Source organism: Phyllostomus discolor, chromosome 4 (genome assembly GCF_004126475.2).
Source record: "Phyllostomus discolor isolate MPI-MPIP mPhyDis1 chromosome 4, mPhyDis1.pri.v3, whole genome shotgun sequence".
NCBI lineage: Eukaryota > Metazoa > Chordata > Mammalia > Chiroptera > Phyllostomidae > Phyllostomus > Phyllostomus discolor.
This window is the reverse complement of record NC_040906.2, coordinates 98,848,931-98,873,403: the sequence shown is the minus strand read 5'-3', so window position 1 is coordinate 98,873,403 and position 24,473 is coordinate 98,848,931. Positions and strand designations below refer to the sequence as shown.

At 35.8% G+C, this 24,473-nt stretch overlaps 1 protein-coding gene across 1 annotated transcript in view; it reads left to right on the top strand.

Annotated features, from left to right (window-relative positions):
- The window catches only part of ZRANB3 (zinc finger RANBP2-type containing 3), a 241,038-nt gene that overhangs the window by 153,495 nt on the left and 63,070 nt on the right, over window positions 1-24,473 (top strand). The window contains 2 exon segments of the mRNA XM_036023662.1: window positions 7,592-7,763; window positions 8,876-8,992. Coding sequence (XP_035879555.1) covers window positions 7,592-7,763; window positions 8,876-8,992 — 289 coding nt within the window.

The window sequence follows — 24,473 nt, the reverse complement described above, 5'->3', positions numbered from 1 at the left end:
TATAATCAAACTTTCAAAAGACAAAAAGAATCTTGAAAGCAGCAAGACAGAAACAGTTCATTACATACAAGGGATACTCAAAAAGATTAGCAGTAGATCTCTCATCAGAAACTTTGGAGGCCAATGGGAGGGAAGTGGGGAGGGGTGGAAGAGGGGGCTGGACTGGGAGTAAAAAAGAGAAAACTGTATTGGAACAATGATTAAAATAAAATTTTTTAAAAAAAGAAATGAAACTTTGGAGGCCAGAAGACAGTGGGCTGATATGATCCAGCAATTTCACTTTGGGGTATATACCAAAAAGAATCAAAAACAGGTACTTGAGGAGATATTTGTGCACCCATGTTCATAGGAGCATTATTCACAACAGCTAAAATGTGGAAATACCCTAAGTGTCCATCAAAATGGATAAATAGATAAGCAAATTGTGGGTTATACGTACAATGGAATATTATTCATCCTTAAAATGGAAGGAAATTCTGGCATATGCTGTAACATGTATGAATATTGAGGACACTATGCTAAATGCAATAAGCCCCTCTCCAAAAGACAAATACTGTATGTTTACATTTATATGAGGTACTTAGAGTAGTCAAATCATAGTAGAATGACAGAAAGTAGAATGGTAGTTGCCAGGACTGGGGGTACAGAGCAATGAGGAATTATCATTTAATGGGTATGGCATTTCAGTTTAAAAGATGAAAGGAACTTGAAGATGAATGGTGGTGATAATTATTTGTGCATTTAATACTGCTTAAATGTACCCTTAAAATGATAGATAGTAAATTTTGTGTTATATCTATTTACCACAATTAAAAACATTGAAAAAAACAACTACATGCAAAAAATGAAACTTGATCACCAACTTATACCATACACAAAAATAAATTCAAGGTGGACAAAAGACTTAAATATAAGTTGTGACACCATAAAAGTCCTAGAGGAAAACATAGGCAGGAACATCTCATATTCCATGCAGAATATTTTAACCAATATGTCCCCTAGAGCAAGGAACATAAAGGAAAGAATAAACAAATGGGATCTCATCAAAATAAAAAGTTTCTGCATGGCTAAAGAAAATAGCATTAAAATGAAAAGGGAACCAACCATATGGGAAAACATATTTGCCAGTGATACCTCACACAGGGGTCTGATCTCCAAAATATATAAAGAACTCACAAGTCCACTCCAGGAAGACAAAAAAAAAAAAAAAAAAACCAATTAAAAAATGGGCAAAGACATAACAGACATTTCTCCAAGGAGGACATACAGAGGGTGCAGAGACATATGAAAAGATGCTCAGTATCACTAGCCATCAGAGAGATGCAAATTAAAACCACAATGAGATACCACTTCAGACTGGTGAGAATGGCCATCATAAAGAAATCATTATACAAGTGTTGGAGAGTATGTGGCAAAAAGGGAACCCTAGTGCAGTATTGGTGGGAATGAAGACTGGTGCAGCCACTGTGGAAAACAATATGGAATTTCCTAATAACAACTAAAAATGGAACTGCCTTTTGGCCCAGCAATTCCACTGGTGGGATTATATCCTAAGAACCATGAAACACCAGTCTACAAGAACCTGTGCACCCCAGTGTTCATAGCAGCACAATTTACAATAGCCAAGTTCTGGAAGCAACCTAGGTGCCCACCAGCAAATGAATGGATCAAAAAACTATGGTGCATTTACACAATGGAATACTACACAGCAGAAAGAAAGAAAGAAGGAACTCCTACCTTTGCGACAGCATAGATGGAACTGGAGAGCATTATGCTAAGTGAAATAAGCCAGGTGGTGAAAGACAAATACCATATGATCTCACCTTTAACTGGAACCTCATCAACAAAACAAACAAGCAAGCAAAATAAACCAGAGACACTGAAATTAAGAACAATCTGACATTAACCAGAGGGGAGGTGGGAGGGGACAATGGGTGGGGAGGGTTTTCAGGAACAACTGTAAAGGACACATGGACAAAACCAAGTGGGGGATGGAATCGGGAGTGGAATCAGGGGAGGGAGGTAGGGACGGCTGTGGTGGGGAGGAGTGGGGGGGAATGCAGACAACCCTACTTGAGCATCAATAAAATAATGGTTTGTAAATATACAACATAAAACTATAAAAATTATAAAGAAAATAAAGGAGAAAATTTTTCTGACTCTGAGTTAGGCGGATGTTTTATATAGAAGACCAAAAACATGAACTATAAAAGACAAAAGTGATTTTCCTTCATCAAAATCAAAAAAATCTCTTCCTTCCCCCCAAAAAAACCTGTTAAGAGAGAGAATCAATGGACAAGCCACAAACTAGGAAGAAATTTTGTAAAGCATGTATTTGCTAGTTGAATATATAAATGTATATACATTTTTATATACTTATATAAAAATATATATACATATAAGTTTATATACATGAAATATATAAATTCAACTTATAAATTCAATTTATAAATTTATATATATGATAAATATATATAAATTTAAAATATATAAAAGGAATTTATTAAAAAATACATGAAATCTCTCAGAACTCAAAAATAAAACAAAAAAATTGTTTAATGGTTGAAAGAGAGACATCACCTCAGAAGATATGAGGTCAAATAAGCACTCGAAGGGATGCTCAATATCATTAGTCATTACAGAAATGCTAGTTAAAACCATAATGAAATATCAGTACATATGCATTAGAATAGGCAAAATTTTTACAAACTGATGATACAAGTGATGGCAACAGTGCTAAACAATTGAAACTCACATATATTGCTGGTGGGAATGTAGCATGGTATAGGAACTTTGGAAACCAGTGTGCCAATTTCTTATAAAGTTAAACATACTCTTACCATACAAACTAGCAATCCCACTTTTGAGTATTTAGTCAAGATAAATGAAAACATGTGTTCACTCAAAAATCTGCATGGAAATGTTTATAGCAGCTTTATTTATAGTTCCCTATACCTTGAAGTAATCCAGATGCCCTTCACCTGGTAAATATACAAACAATTGTAATATATCCAAGCAATATATTACTTACCAATAAAGAAGAACTAGGAATACATCCAACAGCACAGATGAATTTCAAATGCTAAGTAAAAGAAATCAGATTAAAAGTCTTCATATACAAGTGAGTCTATTTATATACTATTCTGGAATGTACAAAACTATAGAGGCAGAAAACAGATGAGCTTTTCCCAGGAGCTGGAGGTGAGAGGAAGAGTTTGCTATAGAGCAACATAAGGGAACTTTTTAAAAAAAGTCCTGAGGTGATTTCCAGGGTCCAGAGTTAACTCTGTGTGTGTCTGCATTCATGAACACAGATAAGCATGCATGTTCTTGGCCATAAACTTTCTGTTTCATCATCCTAAACTAACATTAAGTGCCTAATGAAAAATGTCTCTTTTTATTGCATATTTTTTAATTACTTTATTGTTGTTCAATTACAGTTGTCTGCATTTTCCCACCACCACTCTCCCCCACCCCAGCCAAACCCATCTCCCTCCCTTGCTTCCAACCTCCCCCTTGGTTTTGTCCATGTGTCCTTTATAGTAGTTCCTGAAACCCTTCTCCCCACTGTCCACTCCCTCCCCTCTGGCTATTGTTACATTGTTCTCAATTGTCTCTGGTTATATTTTGTTTGCTTTTTTCTCTTGTTGATTATGTTCCTGTTAAAGGTGAGATCATATGGTATTTGTCTTTTACCACCTGGCTTATTTCACTTAACATAAATGCTCTCTCTCCAGTTCCATCCATGCTGTTGCAAAGGGTAGGAGCTTCTTTCTCCCTGCTGCGTAGAATTCCATTGTGTAAGTGTACCACAGTTTTCTGATCCACTCACTTACTTATGAGCACTTAGGTTGCTCATATTTTCAAAAAAGAAGACAAAAGAAGTTTGCATTTATTCTTATTTAGAAAAGAAGAATTTTTACTTTGTAAATCTGAATTAGAAAGCCTGTATTAATCTCAAAGGAAGCTTTTAAGGTTCATATTTCATAACTTCTTTAGTGACATTTGAAATTTTGTTGTTAATTTTAGGTTGTTAGAAGTTGTTTCCTTTATGATTAATTCCACCATAAACCATATTGCTGCTACTTTTTCCAACTTGATTGAGCAGTGGTTTGCCCTGTGACCTCATTTCTCTCATCTGAAAAATCTAAAAAGAGTTACTGATTTTCCAGTTTGTTTAGATTTTTACTTGTTAGGGTGGAGTAGCAACTTCTCAGCTCCTTAACTTGACATTTCTCCAACAAAGATATACAAATAGTGAACAAACAAATGAAAAAATGTTTGACATCGTTAGTCATCAGGAAAATGGAAATCAAAACCTCAAGAGATACCACTTCACACCTACTGGGATGGTTAGAATCAAAAAGTTGGACAACAAGTGTTGTCAAAGACATGGAGAAGTTGGAACCCCTTGAATACTAATGGTTGAAATGTAAATAGATCCAGCTGTTTTGAAAAACAATCTGGCACTTCTTCAAATGATTAAACATAGAATTAGCGTATGATCTGGCCATTCAACTCTTTTAGGTATGTGTCTAAGAGGAATGAAAATATATGTGCACACAAAAACTTGTATATGAATGTTCATAGCAGCATTATTTATAAAAACCAAAAGTTGGAAACAATCAAAATATCTATCAACAGATAAATGGATAAAAAAATGTGTTATATCCTTACAGTGGAATATTTTTGAGCCTTAAAAAGGGATAAAGTATTGATGCATGCTTACAGCATGGATGGACCTTGAAAACATGAAAGAAACCAGTCACAAAAGACCATGTATTATGTGATTCTACATCTATGAAAGCTCAGAATAGGGAAATCTTTAAAAACAGAAAAAAAAGATTAGTGGCTGCTTAGGGCTGAAAAGGCAGGACAGCATTTAAGAGAATGATAGCTAAAGGATACAGATAGGATTTCCTTCTTTTTTAAATTGGGATATAATTGACATATAACATATTTTAGGAGTACAACATAATGATTTGATATATGTATATGTTGTGAAATGATACCACAATAAGTTTAGTTAACATCTATCACCACACATAGTTACAATATTTTTCTTGTGACAAGAATGTCAAAGAATTATTCTCTTTGCAACTTTCAAATATGTAATATAGTATTGTTAACTGTAGTCCCTGTGCTGCACATTACATCCCGGACTTATCTTACAGCTGGAAGTTTGTGTCTGACCACTTTCCCCCATTTCACCCTCAGCCCCAAGGAGTTCCTTCTATAAATGAGGAAAACTTTCTAGTATTTACCATGGTGATGGTTGCACTATCTGTGAATATATTAGAAATCACTGAAGTGGTGTAAATGGGTGAATTATATAGCATATGCATTATATCTTAATAAAGCTGTTAAGTAAGAAATTAGGATTTTTTTTAAATGTACATAATAACCATCAAGTTTAATGGCAAGAGACCAAGTGTTTACAAGTGGCACCTCTTCCAACGCCCCCACTTCTCATTTCCCTTTTGCAATCCAAACCTAGTGGTGAGGGTTCAGCAGCGTGTGGTGCTGCCAACACTCTTTCGAGTCACTCCCTCCTCTAGTGATCTAACTCAAGCTAAAAAAGAAGGGGGTAGAGGTAGGAGAAGGGATTTCTCTAAACCATGGCTCATACCAGGCATAGTCTTTCAGTCAACCGGGTGGTAAACAACAAAAGCTTCTCCTGTGCACTCTCCTGGAGGGGTGAAGAAACTTCATTGTTACAGGCCTGGAGCTGGCATGTGAAATTAGATTGCTCTAACTTCAAAACAGACCTGGGTTTCTGGAGCACAGCTACTGGTGCTCTGCAGGAGAAAAGTGAGGCCTATGGTGGGGATACCTGTGTGCTGTCTGTGACAGTGTGGAACAGTTGTGCCATTAAGACCTTTGACAGACATGTTGTACACCAGCAGAATGTGTCACATAGATGGAGAGTGTGCTTAAGAACCCTTTTTAGCCCTGGCTGGGTGACTCAGTTGGTTGGAGCATCATCCTGTACACCAAGGGGTTGCATGTTGGATCCGATTAGGGAACGTAACTAGGTTGCAGGTTTCATCCCTGGTTGGGGCGCATATGGGAGGCAATTCATCAATGTTTTCTCTCTCATCGATGTCTCTCTCTTTCTCTCCTTTCCTCTCAATCTAAAAATCAGTAAACATATTCTTGAGTGAGGATTTTTAAAAAAGAATCCATTTTAATGGCAAACATTTCATTCTCAACCACCTTCCCCTCTACCAAACCCAGTCTCTTCCCCATCATTAGTAGTTCTGAACATTAGATATTTTTTTTTACCATGAGGTCAGAGCGTACCTAAGTATATGATTGTAAATAGTAAAACAGGAGACAGAATTGGGTATTAGCAAGTATTTTTCATTTTCATTAGTGTGTGAATTTTTAATATAAACATAGAACTATAAAGCATTAAAGAATTAGTTTCTGTTTAAACAAGTAGATTTTTATTGATGAAAACTGAATAGTGTCTGTCATTTTACCATACTCTAGTTCCATTCATTCACCGTACCTTTCTAATAGATTCGACATGCAAGTACATGTTTTTAGTGTTGTCTGTACTATTCCTATATGTTTGTTATCAAAATACATGTAATTTTTAAACTTACATGAAAATTCATGTTAATAAGCTTTAACTTTATCAAATTGACACCTCTTTCTGCTACAATACCACCAAAATCCCATTAAAATGATAGTTATTTCTTTATTAATATTAATAATGATAATACAACCTAACAAGAATTTTTCCTTTGTTAAATAATTCTCTAACAGCTAATTTTCAATAGAATGCACCATTTGAAGATGGTTGGGAATTTTGTGAGGAAGTGTTTGGGTTGTCACAATGATGGGGGTTGTTTTTTGGCCAGCTGTCCTGTTTAGTAGATCCACTAAACCTAAAGATTTAGATTTCAGCCCCTGTCTTAACACCTGCCACAGCATTGGTCCTTCCAATGAACTCCTCATCTTCTCGATGTTTAGAGGATAAGTTAACTTTTGCAAGCATTTTAAGTTGTAGCTTCCTTTTTACCAAGTCAGCGACCACTTGTCTGTCTGTATTAACTTCTAAATGTTTTATCCTCTGCTGTTTCCTATCCTACCCTCTTTCATAGTGGGTTTGTGGTTGTTTTGGGGGGGGGGTTGTTTTTGTTTTTTTATTTTCCTTTGCTGTTAGTGTGAGATAATATCTCCTTCTGGGGGTGTGGAAATGAATTAGGTGGTTTGTTTGGTTTTGACCGGCTGGTGTACTGGCAGTTAGTAGTGGCTAGCTAGGGATAGATCTGCTAAACATGCTGCCTGCCATGTGTGAGCCAACTCAAAATGTCAATAGTTGTCAGTTACCATTCATTCCAGCCTTGCCTGAACTCAGTGTAAACAGTGTGTTTAGACACTAATATTTTCTTAGCTGAGCGTTATGTATAATCTTATTCATTACTATTTCTCAAGCTGAGCTGTTTGAAACTATTTTGCATTCAAAACTAACAGTTAAAGCAGTATCATGGTTTCTTATTAAGAGGAAGAATGCATTGAATAAATTGTTTCCTTACTCTAGCATTCAGCTTTATTACATGTTTATTCTTCATATTAACAGATATTTTGGTAAAAGGCCTCAGTGGGATTGTAGAGGAGCGTCAAATCTTAATGAACTTCATCAGTTATTAAGTGACATAATGATTAGAAGGCTAAAGAATGAAGTTTTAACCCAGCTGCCCCCTAAAATCAGACAACGTATTCCTTTTGATCTTCCATCAGCAGCAGCCAAGGTGAGAACCCTTGTTTGATTGAGTCTTATTTTAAATAATTTTAAATTATACTAAGAAAGATTGCATGTATTTCATATTTTACAAAAGGAAAAAGTCTGCTTTCTTAATATTGCTTTAATTAATAGAGCATGTGAATTGGCTTTGTATTACTTTAAGAAGCGAGCAGGAAGAATTTAACTTGAGTCATTAAATAATATGAAAAGATTTGGTATCCTAGTGATTAAAATATATTTCTGCTGAATATAGAAAGAAAATTACTTAAGTTAGAACAAAGGGTTTAGTATTAAGAATTCTAAGTATCTGTGGAGTATGAAGCAAGGGAAGTTGGGTTTCTTCCTTTATATTTTTAAAAAATATAAATAGCCGTCCTCTAGAATAACTTAGATACAGCTCTGTTCTTGAAATCTTAAAACTCTGTGATCATGTAAAATGTGAAGTTAAGCATATCAGAAAACCAAATTACATTTTGGGTAGTGCAATGCTTATATATTCTCTGAAATTTCTTCATGTCTGTATGTAACTTTGTTAGCAATGACTATTTATTGCATTGTTTTGTTTTGAAATTTTAGAGTAAGCATTCCATAAACATTGAGCAAAGTTATTGGAAAAATAATGATCCAATTTCCTTTATTCACTATTTTAGCATGAGAAGGAAAAATAAAGAGAATATATGTTTATATTATATTATATTTTTGTTTTACTAATATGCTCCCAGTCTTTATGTTTATTTAAATAAAATCATATCATTTTATTAAAATACTTTGCTACCATACACATTTTCAATAGTCTGCTTTCTTATGGATTTAAATTTGTATGCTTACTTTACAAAATGTTTCCCCTTAAGAGGAAGCTACAATTGCTTGATTTATGATGTTAGCAAATTATTTGGTTTTCACCCACAGCTTATCATTAGTTTCTATCATTGGTGCGAACATGTGACTGACCTGCCTCCATGTTGATGTTTTTAAATGAAATAAACATATTGGCATCTTTACAAATTTTCTTTTTATATCTTTATATATAAAAATTAAGGTAGGACACGATTCATTACTGCATTAATTGTTCTGTTCTTTATGCTGCATTTTTAAACATTGTCATTTTCTCCCACATAGGAATTAAATACCAGCTTTGAAGAGTGGGAAAAATTAATGAGAGCTTCAAATTCAATTGCTTCTGAGACTATTATGGGGTTGATTACTCGCATGTTTAAACAAACTGCTATTGCCAAGGTACTCATTGCTGGGCCATTGTGTGTTTGTCTTGATATAAATTATTTAATGTATTTTACTGTTTTTGCATAAGTAGTTTATTTGCTTATTATAGCATGTCTTTAAACTCTTTATAATTAAAAAATTAGACATATTCAGAGTAAACAAAATAGTATATTGGACACTCTCATACCCATTCATATATTGATCTTTTCCAATGTAAGAGTACACTTTGATAGTGTTTTATACTTGAAAGGACATAAGGACATACATATATTCATCTTTATTATTGCTTTATCTATGGCTTTATTATATAACTGCTACACATAATCTTTCTTGGTTGTTGTTTTTTTTAAAAGTAATAATCTTGTGGGACTGCATCCTGAAACTATGTGGTTTGTGCTAACTCTAGGAGTTAGTGAGAGTTGAATTGAATTTTTAGACACCTTTTTGTTTAAGGGAATTAGAGAATTGGTGTAGAAAAACGGCGTTTAACTGGTGTTAGAAAACACCACACATAATATCTGCTCTTGCCAATGTGTAATTCAATGTGGGGCTCAGCATCTCTTGATATTTGGCAGAAAGAACCTTCTTTCACCAAAGCATCAGTGAGTCAGATTATGCTGAAGGTTTCAAAGGGGATGTTGGTTTTTTTTTTTTTTTTCGTTTTTTTTGTTTTTTAAAATATATTTTATTGATTATGCTATTACAGTTGTTCCATTTTCCCCCCTTCACTCCCTTCCCCCTGCACACCCCCACCCACCCACATTCTCCCACTTTAGTTCATGTCCATGGGTCATACTTAAAAGTTCTTTGGCTTCTACATTTCCCATACTATTCCTACCCTCCCCCTGTCTAATTTCTACCTACCATCTATGCTACTTATTCTCTGTACCTTTTCCCCCTCTCTCCCCCTCCCATTCCCCTACTACTACCCTGTTCATAACCCTCCCTGTGATCTCCATTTCTGTGGTTCTGTTCCTGTTCTGGTTGTTTGCTTAGTTTGTTTTTATTTTGTTTTGTTTTTGTTTTAGGTGTGGTTGCTAATAATAGTGAGTTTGCTATCATTTTACTATGCATGTTTTTTATCTTCTTTTTCTTAGGTAAGTCCCTTTAACATTTCATATGATAAGGGCTTAGTGATAATGAACTCCTTTAACTTGACCTTATTTGAGAAACACTTTATCTGCCCTTCCATTCTAAATGAAAGCTTTTCTGGATAGAGCAATCTTGGATGTAGGTCCTTGCCTTTCATGACTTGGAATACTTCTTGCCAGCCCCTTCTTGCCTATAAGACCTCTTTTGAGAAATCAGCTGACAGTCTCATGGGAACTCCTTTGTAGGGTATTATCTCCTTAGCTGCTTCAGGATTCTCTCCTTCATTTTTACCTTGGCTAATGTAATTATGATGCGTCTTGGTGTGTTTCTTCTTGGGTCCAACTTCTTTGGGTCTCTCTGAGTTTCCTGGACTTCCTGGAAGTCTGTTTCCTTTGCCAGAATGGGGAAGTTCTCCTTATTATTTGTTCAAATAACTTTTCCACTTGTTGCTCTTCTTCTTTTCCTTCTGCTACTCCTATAATTCAGATGTTGGAATGTTTAAAGATGTCCTGGAGGTTCCTTTATTTCACTTAGCATATACTTCATTTTTCATCTAATTTGCAACCAAATTCAACCAATTCTGTGAGCATTCTGATTACCAGTGTTTTGAACTGTGCATCTGATAGTTTGGCTATCTCTTCATTGCTTAGTTGTAATTTTTCTGGAGCTTTGATCTGTTCTTTTGTTTGGGCCATTTTTTTTGTCTTGACGCACCTGTTACAAGGTGAGGGGTGGAGCCTTAGGTGTTCACCAGGGCAGGGTAACCCACATTGTTGCCTTGTGACATTGTATGAGGGGGCAGGGTCCAAGAGGGAACAGTGGCACTTGCTCTGCTCTCTACTGGATTTCAGTCAGTTCCCCTGCTTCCCACAAGCAAATTGGGCCCTTCTGGTGCTGATTCCCATGTGGGTGGGTTTGCGTACATTCCAGGACCCTGCGAGTCTCTCCAACAAACTCTCCTGTGAGGCTGGGAGTTTCTCCCTGCACCTCAACCCCCACAGGTGTTTTCAATCAGTGTTTTGAGGCTTTATTTCCCTGTGCCGGGGTCCTGGGTTGTATGGTCTATCCCAATCCCCAGTTTCGCCTGTTTTATCTGCAAGTGAATGTGGGACTGCTTGGTCCACCAGCCTCCTTGGGTGCTGTGCCTCTGCACAATCCACTGCCTTGCTGGGTCTGCCAGCCAAGGCTTTGCTGCAAGCCTTCTCCACCCCAGTTGCCTGATTCCACCCTTCCTACTGGTCTGGATGGATGTGTCTTCTTTAACTCCTTGGTTGTTGGACTTCCGTACAGTTCGATTTTCTGTCAGTTCTGATTGCTTTTTGTTTTTAAATTGTTGTTGTCCTTCTTTTGGTTGTGCGACGAGGCACAGTGTGTCTACCACACCTCTATTTTGGCTGGAAGTCAGATATTGATTATTTTTCATTGGAATTATGTTTTTAGTTTTCTACAGAGATAGATGTGCTCATTTGTTTTTCTAAAAAGTGTTAGAGTTTTTAAATCTCAGTATGCCTATCAAGTAGACTTATCACACATTGTTTTCACCAGTGCAGTGGTACTTCAACATCCTAATGAGCGTTGTGTCTCTCCAATTCTAAAATATTTTCTAACATAATTTTTAAATGAGGTTTATTGAGGTATAATTTACATATAGTGGAATTTGTCCTTTTAAAATATAGAGTTTGATGAGGCTTAACAAATGTAGTCAAGTAAACAACACTACAATCAAGCTAAAGAATATTTTCTTTACCCTAAAAAAGTTTTCTTATGCACCTTTGCAGTCATTTCCCTTGCACTCACCCTTCTAGACCTTGGCAGTCACAGGTCTGCTTCTATCGCTACAGGTTTGCATTTCCCAGAATGTCTCAAAAATGGAATCATGTAGTATTTAGCCTTATTTATGGCTTCTTTCACTTAATTTAAAGCTTTTGAATATTGATCCATGTTTTTGCATGTCATTAGTTTTTGTATTTATATTGCTGAATAATATTCCAATGGATAGTTATAAAAATTCTTTAATTCCTTTACCAGTTAATGACTATTCGGAGTATTCTCAGGTTGGGCTGTTGTGAGTAAGCCCAATACTATCATTCAAGTACAGGTCTTTGTATGGACATTGTTATTTTCCTTGAGTAAATAACTGGAAATGGTACTGCTGGGTCCTATGAAAAACATATGTCTATCTTTATAAAAAGCTGCCAAATTGTTTTCCAATGGGCTATACCATTTTGCATTCCTATAGACAAATATACAAGATTTCCGGTTCCAACATTTTTGTCAGCACTTGTTATTATCATTCTTTTTAGTTTTAGCTATTCTAGGATATAGTGGTATTGCATTGTTATTTTCACTTGTCTTTTCTTTCTTTTTTTTTTTCTTTAAAGATTTTATTTATTTATTTTTAGAGAGGGAAGGGAGGGAGATGAGAGAGAGAGAGAGAGAGACATCAATGTGCGGTTGCTGGGGGTTATGGCCTGCAACCGAGGCATGTACCCTGGCTGGGAATCGAACCTGGGACACTTCACTTGTCTTTTCTTGATGACTAATGTCATTGAACATATTTTCATGTGCTTTTTATCCACTCATTTTCTTTTGAAAAGTGTCTATTCTTATCAAGCCCACATTTCTTGCCATTCCCTCCTGGCTTGTAATGTTTTTCTTGAAAAGTCAGCTGCTAGCTTTATCAGGGCTCTCTTGTATGTTACTTCCTGTTTCTCCCTTGCTGCCTTTAAGATTCTTTCTTTGTCTTTGAATTTTGCCATTTTAATTATGATGTGTCTTGGAGTGGGCCTCTTTGGGTTCTTCTTGCTTGGTACCCTCTGTGTTTCCTGAATTTGTGTGACTTTTTCTCTTATCAAATTAGGGAAGTTTTCCATCATTACATCTTCAAATAGATTTCCTATCCCTTGCTCCTCTTCTTCTCCTTCTGGTATCCCTATTATATGGATATTATTATGTTTCATGTTGTTCTGCAGTTCCCTTAATCCCTCTTTGTTCTTTTTGAGTCTTTTTTCCTTTTCTTGCTCTTTCTGGGTGTTTTTTTTTTCTACCTTGTCCTCCAGCTTACTGATTCAGTCCTCTGCTTCATTAAGCCTGCTTTTGATTTTTTTCTGTAGTCTTCAATTCAGTAGTTGAATTCTTCATTTCCTCTTGGCTCTTGTTGATAGTTTCTATGTCCTTTTTCATGCTGATGTAATTTGCAGTAAGTTCCTTGTAGCTTCCCTGTAGTTTTTTATAGTTCCCTGTAGTTCTCACAGAGCTCATTGAACTTCCTTATAACCATTATTTTGAACTTAGTATCTGATAGTTGACTTGCCTCTATTCCATTTAGCACTCTTTCTGAGCATTCTTCCTTTCCTTCTGGTTGGGGTTGTTTCTCTTTCATCCCATTATTTGTAAGACTCTTCTTGTTTGCTTCTGCTTCTTAAATTGATGTGTTTTAACTCCCTGACTTTGTGGTGTGAACTTTAATGGTAGGAGACCTGTGAGATTCAGTGTTTCAGTCTCCTTGACCTCCTGAACTTGATGCTCTTGGGATGACATTTATGCTGTTTATGTTGGCTTTCTGGATGTACTTTTGTTTTGATTGATGTTGGGTCATTCTTTGGTGGGTCGTTTCCTCCAGCTGGCTGACTGAGGATCACTCCACCTACCACATCTTGTATACTCTTGTGCAGGTGCACTGTTTTTTCCTTCTGGATCCACCTCTGGTGATGTTAAATGTTGACCCCATCTGACCTTAGGCAGCCTGTTTGAGACTTCCGCTTTTTATGGCTGTTCCCTTCAGTTGTTAATCTAGTCACTCTGCACTCAGCAGGCAGGCTTAAGCACCATAGGATGGGGTAGAATCTCTCATGGTGTTGGAGCTTTTGTTTCCCCTTAGGCTGCTACTGCTCAGGGGAGTGGTCTGCCAGAGCAGGGTGGCTGTTGCCATATGGGGGATGACTCAGCACCAGGATCCCGATGTCTACTCAGTTTTCGCCCCAAAGCCTCCGTTCCCAGTCTCTCCTCAGGCATCTCTAACCTATTCTGTTCCCACCTTTGCCACAGCCCTGGGTAAATGAAAATTTGTGCATTGGCCCTTTAAACAGATCTTTTCATTTCCAGCCTTCAGTCTCTGGCAGAGAGCAATCCTGCTGCTCTTGGCAACTGGACATTTTCTGTGTACTTTTTGGGCTCTGGTACTCTAGGCTGAGGATTCCAGCTTAGGGTTTAGACCCTACTCTTCTCAGGGGCAACCAACTGGCTGCTTAATTATCCCTCTGGTGCTGCCACCTGTGGTGTCTAACCAGTCTTCTCAAGTCTCCATCCCACTCCCTACCAGTCAGGTTATGCTAAAGCTGATTCTTCTGTCTGTCTGAGATTATAAGGCTTCTGTCTCACTGTTCAGTTGTTTGTTCCCGATGATTTCTCCACCACTTAGTTGTAATTCCAGATTGGTCCTGGCAGGAGGTTATTGTGACTTCCATTCACTCCTTCGCCATTTTGTACCTCTAAGATAGGAATTGGTGCTCAGAAGAAGTGGTCCAGTAATTATCATGTTTGATAGAGGCTTGATACTGGCTTGTTATTGGCCAGTTCAGGTATGCCTAGCACAGACCATTGAACAGTCCATAGGTTGAAAAATTGTTTCTTGTAAGTGATCTCTCTGTTTGCTCACATTCTCCTGGCCAATGTCATTGTTGTTCCTATCTTTTCTTCTAAAAGTACTGTAGCTTTAGGTTAGATATGTAAGTCTATTCACTATTTTGAGTTAATTTTTTTATGTGGTAAAAGTAAGGGGGAAGATAAGTTTGGTTTTGCTTAGTTTTATTTGTATATGGATTTTCATTTATCCCAGTGCTCTTTGTTGGAAAGACTGCTTTTCCCTCAGTGAATAATCTTGGTGTCTTTATTTTAAAAAATAAAGTGGTTATGTGTATATGTATGTCTGTTTCTGAACTCCTTATTCTGTTCCATTGATCAGTACATCTAACCTTATAGAACATAAGACTGGCTGGATTATAGTAAGTCTTGAAATCACATAGTGTTCATTCCTACTTTATTCTTTTTCAAAACTGTTTTGTCTATTTTAGGTCCTTTGCTCTCCTCTATGAGTTTAAAAATTAGCTTGTTAAGTATATATAATTTTGATTGGTATTATTTTGAATCTGTATATTAATTTGGAAGAATTAACTTATTTTTAATTGAGGTATCATTGGTACACATTATATTAGTTTCAGGTGTACAACATAATGATTCAATATTTGTGTATATGGAAAAATTATCAGCATAATAATATATTTAACATCCACCACTATATATATTTACAGTTTTTTTCCTTATGATAAGAACTCTTAAGATTGCTCTCCTAGCAACTTTCAAACATGCAATACAGTATTATTAACTATAGTCACCATGCTGTATATTATATCCCCATGGCTCATTTACATTGTAACTGGAAGTTCATACCTTTTGACCCCCATTCACTCATTTCTGTACCCCCTCACCACCACCTCTGGCAACCACTAATGTAGTCTCTGTATCTGTGAGCTCAATATTTTTTTTAATTCCACATAAAAGTGAGATCATACAGTATTTATTTTTCTCTGTCTGACTTATTTCACTTAGCATAAGGACCTCAGCATCCATCCATGTTGTTGTAAATTGCAATATTTCCTTCTTTTTATCGCTGAATAATATTCCACTGTATATATATTACCACATTTTCATTAACCACTCATCCACTGATGAACACTTAGATTGTTTCCACTTCTTGGATACTGTAAATAATGGTGAAGTGAGCACGGGGTACATATATCTTTTCAAGTTACTATTTTCATTTTCTTTTGATAAATACTCAGGAGTGGAATTACTGGGCCATATGGTAGTTCTAGCTCTAATTTTTTTGAGGAACCTCCATACTGTTTTCCATAGTGACTACACCAATTTTCATTCCCACCAATAGTACAAAAAGTTTTCCTTTCAGTACATCCTCAGCAACCCTTGTTATTTCTTGTCTTTTTAATAATAGCTATTCTAACAGATGTGAGGTGGTATTAGGAATTGACTTCTTAATAATATTGAATTTCCTGGTTCACAAAAAGAGTATCTCTCATTTTTAATTTAGGGCTTCTTTAATTTCTCCCAATATGTTTTCAGTTTTCTTGAATACATTTTGTTAGATTTATTTCTAAGTATTGCACATCCTTTTATGCTCTTGTATATAGTATTTTTTCATTTAAATTTCTACTTTTTATTGTTAAATATAGAATTATTGATTTTCATACATTGACCTTTAATCCTGTGACCCTGCTGAATTCGCTTATTAGTTCCTATGCTTTTTTGTAAATTCTCCAGGATTTTGTACATAGAGCATCATTTTGTCTGCGTATAAAGACACTTACATTTCTTCCCAGTAATCTGTATGTCTTTTATTTGTCTTGCCTCTTAACATTGAAGGAACGCAAATACCATTTTGAAAAGAAGTGATAGGATTGAACAGCCCTGCTCTGTTGCCAGTCTTAGCTAGAAAGTATTCAGTCTTTCACTATTAATTATGATGTTATCTTTAAATTTTTCATAGATGCCCTTTCTTAGATGAAGAAAATTTTCTTCTTTTCTTCATTTGTTGAGAGGAGAAATGAGACATATAAAATTTTTTCCTTTGTCAAGTCTGAGTAGGAAGAAGGGGGCTTCCATGAAAGTAGATGAGAAGAAAACGCTAAAATTTAACAAATTATAAAAGCTGAGCATGGATTGTCATGGCAGCTCAGAATATCAGGGGTCCTGACACAGGGAGTTCACCCTCACACACAAACTGTATTTCCACTGGCCTCTACCTGGTGCTGACTAAGAATCAGAGAGCACCCCCATTGGTGGAGTATAAGCATAATTCCCAGCTTATTTACAAGACTTTTCTTTCATATTAAGCACATGCCTTAAGCCTTTGTGAGAAGAGCAAACCTCTTCTTTCCCAGCCTCCAAATCCCAGTTCAGGATCAGCTGCTTCTAGGGCTTGGATTGAAACAAAAGCTGTCTGCCCCTGGGAAACAGACAGAAAACTGTTGAAAACAAGGCTTTTCACTGATGTAAGACAGAGATTTGCTACTGCAGGAAGAAAGGCCAGAACATCTCTCTTGCCCTGGAGCACTCACAGTTATAAGATATAGTTTGGTTGCCACAGGGAAAAGGGCAAAAACAGTAGAAAAGTCCCATCTTCAAGATTCACCTGGAGCAAAGGGCCTGCCTTATACTATGGTACTGAGCTGGTACCAGGAGACACAAAAGGTCTCTTGCCTCCTACTATGAACTTAACACTGAGAAATCACCAAGATCAATCTTCTGAGGGAGAGAGACACCTATGTATGGCACAAACATGTAGGGACTGATGAAAGTTAGTAATACAGCTGAAACACTTAGAAAAACCTCTGGTCTATACTATCACAAGTAAAAGCATCCCATTGTTGAAGGAATTCAAGTTTGTGGTGCACTGAAGGAAAATGTAACAAGAGAACCTAAATACAGCTCAATACTGATTAGATTGTCTTACGGCCTCCTACACTGTCACCCTGACAGAAAAAGAAGCATGCCCATTTCTGGGTGTAAGTATCATTTGTCTCCATCAGTCCTGTTTTTCTAGACATAATTTCTAGCATGGAAGATAAATGATGAAAAAATAAATTAATTAAAAATAAATTCATTGTTAAGAAATAAAACCATCAATAACACCAGATGGACAGATGACCCAGACTATAGAACTGTTACAAAAGGATTTTTAAAAGCTATGAATAATATTTTGAAAGATGTAGTAGAAAAATAACAGACATGAAAAGACAGAGAATTTCAAAAGAAATATGGAAACTATAAAGACAGTAAAATTAAAATGCTAGAAATAAAAAAAACAGAGTCTGAAAAAATTATTTTAATCAGCATATAAGCCAGTAGTAGGGATAAAATGTAGTCATAAAAATTATACATGTCCTGGATATTTATCCTAGAGAAATGAAAACTTAGATTTATATTTATAGTATATCAATAAAATGGAATACTCAATGAAAAGGATTGAACTATTGATAAACAATGAATTGGGTGATTCTCAAAAGCATAATACTTAGTGAAAGAAGCCAGTCTCAAAGTTTACATAGATCCTGGCACTATTTTTGTAACATTTTCAAAACGATAGAATCACAATGATAGAAAATAATACTATAACAATGTGATTTTCCTGGTGTTGATATTTTAATATGGTTATATAAGAAATAGAGGTATCTAGGTTAGGGATGCTATGTATCCTTAACCTAGACATCATTTTTTACAACCCCTGGTGTGTCTTAAAATTATTTCAAAATAAAAAGTTTTAAAATGTGCATATAGTGGATACAATAACACAATCTATTGACAGAAAAAATTCTAAATTAATCCAAAAGAAGGCAGAAAAAGGAACAAAGAACAACTGGATCAAATAGAAAACAACTAACAAGATGATAACTTTAAATTCAGTTTATATCAATAATTAGATTAAATGTAAATGACCTAAGATTGCAGAAATTATATGATACCTACAAGATGACTTTAAGTATGAAGGCTAATGGTTAAAAATAAATGGCTAAGCCCTGGCTGGCGTAGCTCAGTGGATTGAGCGCGGGCTGCAAACCAAAGTGTTGCAGGTTTGATTCCCAGTCAGGGTACATGCCTGGGTTGCAGGCCATGACCCCCAGGAACCGCACATTGATGTTTCTCTCTCTCTCTCTTTCTCCCTCCCTTCCTTCTCTAAAAATAAATAAATAAAATCTTTAAAAAAATAAATGGCTAAAAGAAGATATATTATGCAAATAATAATAAAAAGAAACCTAAAATAATTATATTAATATCAGTTAATATAGACTTCAGAACAAAGAATATCACCAAATAAGGAAGCAGATTTACATAATGATAAAGGAGTCAATTCATCAATTACAGATATTTGTCCTAAATATGTGTATCATGGATAACTAAAATTAATCACTAAAACTTTTTTTTTTTTAGAAAGCGGGAGCGTAACCAATACATCCCAAGTAATATTGTAAATCCAGGATTACCCTGATACCAAGATAAAACAGGCACATCATGAGAAAACTACAGGTCAATGTCCTTCATGAATGTGAAAATCCTTAACAAAATATTAGTATATCAAATTCACCAATATGTAAAAAATAGTATATCAACAATATAAGATTTGAGATTGAATTAACTGTCATTTACCACATTAATGATCTAAAAATGGAAAACCATATGATTATCCCAATCATATGACATAATTTTATATTCATTCACAATAAAACCTCTTGACAAAGTATAACTAGAAACGGATTTCCTCATTCCAATAAAAAGCATTTATGAAAAACATAAAATTAATATCATACTTAATGCTCTAAGATTGAATGCTATTCCCCTGAGATCAGGAAAAAGAGAGACTGCTTTCACCACTTTTTTCAACATTGTTTGAGCCAACATTTTCTTAAAACTATGCAATAAGCCTAGAAAATGAAATAAAAGGAATGCAGATTGAAAAGGAATAAATAAAATGACTTGGTGGTCTACATAGAAAGTCTAGGAACAATCAAGCTACTAGAAGTAATGAGTGAATTATCAAGGTTGCAGGATTTAAGTTCAATATACAAAAATCATTTGTAGCTCTATATACTAACAATGAAAAATTAGAAATTGAAATTTTAAGAATACAATTTACATTGTGGTTTTAATTTGCATCTCTCTGACAGCTAGTAATATTGAGCATCTTTTCATGTGTTTCTGGATCCTCTGTATGTCCTCTTCGGAGAAGTGTCTGTTCAAGTCCTTTACCCAATTTTTAATTGGGTTGCTTGTCTTCTTAGAGTGGAGTTGTGTAAGTTCTTTATGTATTTTGGAGATTAAACTCTTGTCTGAGGTATCATTGGCAAATATGTTTTCCCATACAGTTGGTTCTCTTTTATTTTAATACTGTTTTCTTTAGCTGTGTAGAAGCTTTTTATTTTGATAAGATCCCCTTTGTTTATTCTTTCCCTTATGTCCCTTGCTCTAGGGGACATATCAGTAAAAATGTTGCTGTGTGAAATATCTGAGATTTTCCTGCCTATGTTCTCCTCTAAGACTTTAACAGTGTCACAGATTATATTTAAATCTTTTATCCACCTTGAATTTATTTTTGTGTATGGTGTAAGTTGCTTGAGTTTCAATTTTTTGCATCTAGCTGTCCAGTTCTCCCAACACCATTTGTTGAAGAGGCTATTGTTACCCCATTTTATGTTGCTGCCCCCTTTGTCAAATATTAATTGACTGTGGAGACTTGGGTTTATTTCTGGGCTCTTTGTTCTGTTCAGTCAGAATGGCTATCATAAACAAAGCAACAAACAAGTGTTGGAGAGGTTGTGGAGAAAAGGGGACCCTAGTACCCTGTTGGTGGGATTGCAGACTGGTACAACCACTATGGAAAACAGTATGGAACTTCCTCAGAAAACTAAAAATGGATCTGCCCTTTGACCCAGCAATTCCACTGCTAGGATTGTATCCTAAGAACCCTGAAACACCAGTCCAAAAGAACCTATGCACCCCAATGATCATAACAGCACAATTTACAATAGCCAATTGTTGGAATCAACCTAGGTGCCCATCAGCAAATGAATGGATCAAAAAACTATGGTACATTTACATGGTGGAGTGGAAAGAAAGAAGGAGCTCCTACCCTTTGCCACAGCATGAATGGAACTGGAAAGCATTATGCTAAGCAAAATAAGCCATGTGGTGAAAGACAAATGCCATATGATCTCACCTTTAACAGGAACCTAAACAACAAAACAAAAAAACAAACCAAATATAACCAAAGACACTGAAATAGAGAACAGGCTGACAGTGTCCAGAGGGGAGAGGGGAGGGAATTTCAGGGGGAAAGAGGAAGGGTTTACAGGAACAAGTAAAAAGGACACATGGACAAAAACTAGGGGCAGGTGGAAATGGGAGGGAGTGGGGGAGGGCTGGGTGGATGGGCTGGGATGAGAGTAAAAGAGAAAATTGTACTTGAACAACAATTAAAATAAAATTTTTTAAAAAAGAATAGAATTTACAATAGCATCAATTAACATGAACTACTTTGGGATAAATTCAACAAATATATGCACTGAAAACTACAAAGTTTTATTTAAAGAATGTAAAAGCAAAATTTAAAAAATGACAAGATAGATCATATACACAAGTCAGTTCTCAATAATTTATATATTCAGTGCAATGCTAATCAAAGTCCCTGTAGTCTTTTTTAAAATTGTTGTTCAAATACAGTTTTCTGTCTTTTACTCCCATCCCAGTCCATGTCCCACCCCCAGTGCTCCCAACCTGTAGTCTTTTTTTGTCAAAATTAACAAGCTGAATGTAAAATTTATGAGGCAACACAGGACTTAACTATAGCCAAAATAATTCTGAACTGGAATTATTATTAAAACTGGAAGACCCATACCTCATGATATAAATACTTACTATAAAATTACAGTAATCAAAACTTGTAGTAGTGGCATAAGGAGAGACATTTATATTAATGAACAAGAAAAGTGAGTCTGGAAGTAGACCTTACATAGATTGCCAATTGATTTTAGGAAATGGGATGAAATGACTATCAACGGGAAGCAATAGTTTTTCAACAAACAGGATTGGGGCAATTGGATATCCTTAAGGAAAAAAAAATGAGCCTTGGCCTACATAATTTTTACACCATACATAAAAATTAATTTGAGGTGTGTCCAAGACATAAATATAAGCTAACTTATAAAAATTTTAGTAGCACACATACATAAAAATACTCCCAAATTTTGGGTAGCAGTTTTTTTAGATAGGGTATAAAAACATATACTTTTTTATTATTAAACTTAATGAGATAACATTAGTTAATAACATTATATAAATTTAATGTGTACAGTATAATTCAACATCTGTAAAAGTGCATACTTTAAAGAGGTAAAAAACAGGGCTCAAAACTAAAACTTATGGTGCTTTAAAAAGTATGATGCACAAAAGACACTGTTATAAAAATGCAAATGTAAAATACAGATTAGAAGAAAGTATTTACAGTACATTCACTGTGTTTCATTTTCCCATATCATAACTTTTGTCATAATTTCTGGTTTGATCAATGTTCATTGTTTTCAGTGTAATGACTCATTTAAACATTTCACAGTTGACTGTAATTACATTTCTTTTTTTTTGACAAGTTATTTTTCATAGAGTTAATCATAGAGTCATAGAGCTGTCTTGTTCTTTGTGTGCTTGCTTGCTTAACTTTCTTTGTACTTCATACTGAGTATAGAATGCTTGTTAAGGGAAGAGAATGTATTTGAGAACATTTTATATAATTTCCTGTCTGTGATAGAAAACCCTTGTTGGAAGTCAGAAGTTGGTACCTAATTCCTAGTGTTACCCTACAGGGACCAGCCTGAAGCAGGTCTGCCTCAGGTTGATCTATAGGGTATGGGTTCTTGACTTTGTGTAGGAAAGATTTCACAACACAAGTCCAGGTGATTTTAAGAGTATGTTTATTAAATCTGGGGACAGTGAAACAAAGGAAGGACTTAAAACAGAAGAAGTAACAGTGTAGAGAGCCTAGTTGGTACTCTGCTTTGCCTCCCTCAAAAAAGTATAGGAAAGGAGTGAGCCAAGGCGGGACTGCCTTTAGCTCACCTGAAAGTCAGGGAAAGGGGAGCCCTGGAGACAGGATTAGGGGGTAAGCCCGAGTCTAGCTGCCTGCTACCTACTACACCCCTAGCTGCACGTCTCCTGGGGACCCTTAGAGTTTAGGAGAAAGTAAAAAGTTCATGATGAGCATTCTCTAGCCCACATTGAGTCTCTCTCCTGGGGGCTCTGTATCTTTCTTCTATGGGTGAGAATCTTATGGGAGGGTTTCCGCAGAATATTCATCAGCTTTCCAGGTGCATTTTAAATATGCTGATGTATCAAAATGAGCCCAAAAGGGTGGTTGGGAATATTTTTGGTCTGCTATACTGTTTTACTTTTATCTTGGGTCTGTCTGCCTTTTAATGGGTTTTTGTTATTTGTTCCCCTGACTTCACCTGTCCTTGGGTTTAGCTGTCACAGATAACATTAATTGGGTCTCTGTTCTCTATTTCCCAGGCCAAGGAGATTTAACCTATGTGTTCTTTGGTTAGGGAGGAGAGGTATAAACCATTTATTCTCAAGTGTCCTTGGTTAGGGGGAGATAAGGTCTTGTGATTCACTAGCTGGCTGTAAGTTGCTCAAGCTGTTTCATTTTGTTTAATTTTCTTGTCTCAGTTTCCTCATTCCCCTTGCCCAGGAATTTTCCTAGCGTCTTACTATCCTGTCACATAGGATTTTTGAAGGAATAGTAAAGAGATGAAAAGTCACTTATCCCCAGGTTGGGCATGTTCCCCAAGATTAATGGCAGCAGAAGACCAATTGTTGCCACTCCACTTCCCTAGCTTTTAGTTATTTTTCATTTCTTCTCTATTAGAACCTCTGTCCTCAACCACCTACATAAATTGGAACTATGTATTTTTATTCTTGAGCTGCAGCTAGAAATAATTAGTTCATGGCATTACTAAATTGGAATTCTTCATACATTTCCCCCCCAGAAACATTATTATATCCAGTAGTTAGAGTTTATAATAACTGTAAATAATATAGTTTATCTACATTGTGAATGAAATAGATTTTAGAGAAGGTAGCTAATTATCAACTACATTTAATATTGTTTTTGTGAAAAAATGTGTTTAGAATTTTCTCAAGCCAATTTGTTAATGAACTTTGGAAATACCATAGACTATAAATTCTTTCTACTCGGCTACTCTGTTGTACACAAATTCATTTTGAAGATTTCTTTCTTTAGCTGTTTTCCTGACTAATTCAACAGATACTTACTGAGTGCCTACTATATGGCAAGGATACTGCTTGGTGCCATGGAGGTGTAGTGAACAAGATACAGCATTTACCTCTCAAAGAATCAGAGTCTGTTGGGGAAGACAGCAAAATAAATGTTCAACTACAGTATATTTAGTACTTCAAACTGTGGGAATACATGAGAGAAGACACCTGGCCTAATCTTGGTAGGGGGCGGGGGAGATGAGGAGATGGGGAAAGTGTTTGGGAAAGACATCCCAAGGAATGGGACATAAGACTTAGCCAACAAAAAATGAAGGGAGTGAAATAGGAAGGGGATGGAGCTGATGGAGTGAGTATACAATGTATTTCAGACAAATAAAACATTTTTACAAATTCACAAAGATTAACCAGAAGTGGCATCATTAGGGAACCAAAAGTAAGTCATCATGGCTAAAATATAGTGTCAGGAAGGAATTCTGAGAGAGACTACACTGGAGATTATAGAGAGCAGTAATCATATCATGAAGGTCACAGTTCATAGTTTATAATT